This window comes from Triticum aestivum, chromosome 7D (genome assembly GCF_018294505.1).
Source record: "Triticum aestivum cultivar Chinese Spring chromosome 7D, IWGSC CS RefSeq v2.1, whole genome shotgun sequence".
NCBI lineage: Eukaryota > Viridiplantae > Streptophyta > Magnoliopsida > Poales > Poaceae > Triticum > Triticum aestivum.
The window spans coordinates 65139214-65142699 of record NC_057814.1 but is presented as its reverse complement, the minus strand read 5'-3'; the positions used below and the strand labels follow the sequence as shown (position 1 = coordinate 65142699).

Sequence of the window (3486 nt, the reverse complement as noted above, 5' to 3'; positions counted from 1 at the left end):
TTTAGATAGTATTTATTTCCTCAAAGAATTACAAAGTCATATTTTCTTCTAACTGGGATTTTGAACTACAAATATGTATTGTATTCATTTCAAAATCTTGAGATAAGTGCACAAATATAAGTCTTGATTTAATAGATCTATGGTCTGTCATTTATTTGACTTTAAGGGTAATACTTTCCTTTTTCCTACAGGGCTAAAGGCGGAATTTTGAGGAATTAGAAGAAATGCATCTTACATTGCGGTATTTTATAAAAAAAACAAATACACCTTATATAAAGGAACGGAGGGAGTACTTCATAATTAAAACGTCGTCCAAAAAGCATGCACATTTTCATGGAATATTTTTAATCATGGGAAGATATCACATGGAAATAAACACAGATAGATTAATGTGCTTTTTTTTTTCATTTCTTCAGGAAGGGCAACAGATATGATTTGATTATGTGGTGTGCTCGGTCGCTGCTTATGTGATACACTGATACTCTTCTAAAAAAAAGTGATACACTGATATACTATCAAGGATTTTTTTTTTGAGAAATTACTATCAAGGAAGTTAGCTCATGTTCATACGCTCATAAGATATATGACTTGTCGATTATTTTTCATGATGATATTTTTAATTACCCATATATGACTTGTCGATTATCTAAAAGGCCGCAGGCCTGTCATTGCTGGGTATACGGGCATTCGGCCTGGCCCTCCTAGGCGTTCACCGCGGCCGTCCTCTTCTTGGCGCGCGCGCGCCCGATCGCCGCCGCCACCGCCACAAGCAGCCTTGCGGGCACGTTCGCACAGGCCTCCAAGCGCTGGAGCGTGTCGCCAGGCTCGCGGACGCCGTGAGCCGCAACCTCCCACCACAGCGCGGCCGCCATCGCGACGAGCAGAGGCATGCGCGGCGCTGCCAGGGCGACCTCGGTCCGGATCACGCGCGCGGCCGCCTCGGCACACCGGTGCGCCGCCCCCTCCTCGAGGCCCATCTGCCTGGCCCAGCCCTCGAGCGCCGCCTCGCAGCGCACGCGGACGACGCCCCTGGACTGCGAGACGCGCGTGCGGCGGTGGCGGGACGCGAGGGCGTTGGCGCCGTGCACCTCGGCGTCGCACGGCGCGCAGAGGAACGCCGCGTCGGCCCGGCAGTGCACGTCCGCCCCCGCGCCGCAGAGCTCGCAGCGCTCGCCCGCGGCGCACATCCCCGCTGCTGGACGTGCGGCCGCGGGTGGGGGAGACGTACGACGGACGACGGATGCAAAGGGAAGCGACGTCCGGCTCTTCTTTGGGTTGGCGAGGACGTGGAGTACCAGGTAGCCAGCCACGGCCATGTTGGAACAAGCGCGTGACACCTGCACGGCTGCACTTGCACGAGAGGCCAAGAGAGTGGAATAAAGTGGCCGCGGTTCGTCGACGTGAGCCGCGGCAGTTTAGCTACATTTCAGTCAGCTGTATTTCGAATTCGGGTCAGTCGATTTTGAATGAAGGAGAAGGAAGGGCCTCGCCAGGGAGAAGGAAGGGGCTCGCCTTCATCACCCAATTATCCATCTTAGGGTTCAGGGTGGGGGCAGTGGTGGGGGCGGTGGTGGGGCTTCACTCGAGAAAGAACTCGGCAATTGCCAGGGCTAGAGGGATGGCCGGCGGCGGCGGCAACACGGCGGCGGGAGGAGGTTGAGGGGAGGGCGGGGCAGCGAGGCAGCGCGAGAGTGCAGCCGGCCGTGGGCGGTGGTCGCTGGCGGTTCGGCCTGGGCTGGATGGTGCGGGTGTGGGAGGAAGAAGAGAAACAGTAGATGTGGTTTGAGGTTGAAGACGAAGCACCAACGGTTGAGATAGGAAGAGATGAATCGACCGACCGTTTTTCTATTTTCAGTCGACTGACGACTAGCTACTCCCGAGGCGTGAGTTGGATGGCCCGGCGGTCACCGGTGGGATGTGCCGACCGACAGAGTCATCCTTGCCATGAAACCTTGTTGCCCACTATCTGAGCTCGGTCGATAGCTCGTGGTTTCATCGGGTAGTTATTTTACGGAAGGACTAACAGTCAGTCCCCTGAAATTCTAATTTGGGCGAAGTCACTTTTGCTAGCTGCGTTCAACAAGTGGTTTATTCTTTGATTAAGAAAAAGTGACTGCAAAGAAAAAAGTTCACTTTGAGTTGAAGGTCCAAATAGAGGAAGAAACAAGGGGAGCGGGTATAAAATTACTTTAACAATTAAAAAAACCATGAATTTCAGAAAAGTGAAAGCTGTGTTAAAAAAATGTTAGTGTATCAAAAAAAATTGTTGATAGCATTCAAAACAATGTTCGTACTGTTTAAAAAATGTTTACATGTTTAAAAATAAATTTACCTGACACTTTCAGAAAATGTTTATACAATGTAAAACAAATGTTTGTGTTAATCAAAAACATATTTCATACCATTTGAAAAATGTTCACGTATTTCAAAAAACATGTTGGTGACATTAAAAAATGCTATATACAATATAGAAATTATTCCCATAGTGTGAACCAACCCGTGGTTGGATTGTTAGAGGGACAGTGCTATCCCCAGCCCACCAGGGTTCAAGTCCTGGTGCTCGCATTATTCCTGGATTTATTTCAGGATTTCCGGCGGTGCGCTTTCAGTGGGAGGAGACGTTCCCGTCGACGACGAGGCGCCTACGGTGACTTCATAAATTTCAAGATGACATGCCGGCTCGGTCTCTCGAAGGTGCTCATAGGGGTAGGGTGTGCGTGTGTGCGTTCATAGGGATGATTGTATGCACGTATGTATGAGCGCTTGCGTCTGTACTAATGTTCAATAAAAAATATTCCCATAGTTTCTTTAAAAAAATTCATATAAAAATGTTTCAACATATATTTGAAAAACGTTTTGAATATATTCAAAGAATATTAAAAACTTATATTTGAAATATAAATTGCTAATGATGTATTTATAAAATGTTAAGCATGTATAATAATGTTTTAGATGTATACTGAAGTACAACATTTATGAAAAGAGTACAAATCAAAATATATATTTGAAAAAAATGTTAATGATGGAGTATTTGAGAAATGTTAATCGTGACAAAAAGCATGTTCCTGGTGACAAAAATATACAATGTATATGAAAAAGTAGATTTGTGTTAAAAAAGAAAAAGACAGAAAAAAAGAAAAAATAAAGAATATCGAAGAAATAAAAAAATAAAACAAGGTACCAAAATTAAATAATAATAATAACAAAAGAAAACCGATGCAAACAGTGAAACCGGATAAGAAACACACAAGTGGAAAAAACTCAAGCTAGAGGCGCTACAACACTGGCATTGGCCCATTCCCTCTCGCGTATATATATAGCCCTGTCGAGAAACAGGCCCACCTAATTAGAGTCCACGTTGTTCTGGTCTAATACAACTCCCTTAACCGCATTGGAGCCCAAGCCAGAATAATATAATCCACGTCGGCCGAATGCATTAGATGGTATACACATCAATAAAGCTTCGCATATGTTCCTCAAAAAAAA

At 45.8% G+C, this 3486-nt stretch overlaps 1 protein-coding gene across 1 annotated transcript in view; it reads right to left on the bottom strand.

Moving 5' to 3' along the window:
* Positions 1-701: 701 nt before the first annotated feature.
* LOC123170815 (uncharacterized) overlaps positions 702-3486 on the bottom strand; it is a 5707-nt gene continuing 2922 nt past the window's right edge. Inside the window, exon 2 of the mRNA XM_044588561.1 lies at positions 702-1169. Within this exon, the coding sequence (XP_044444496.1) occupies positions 702-1169 (468 nt within the window). The remainder of the gene's footprint in view (positions 1170-3486) is intronic.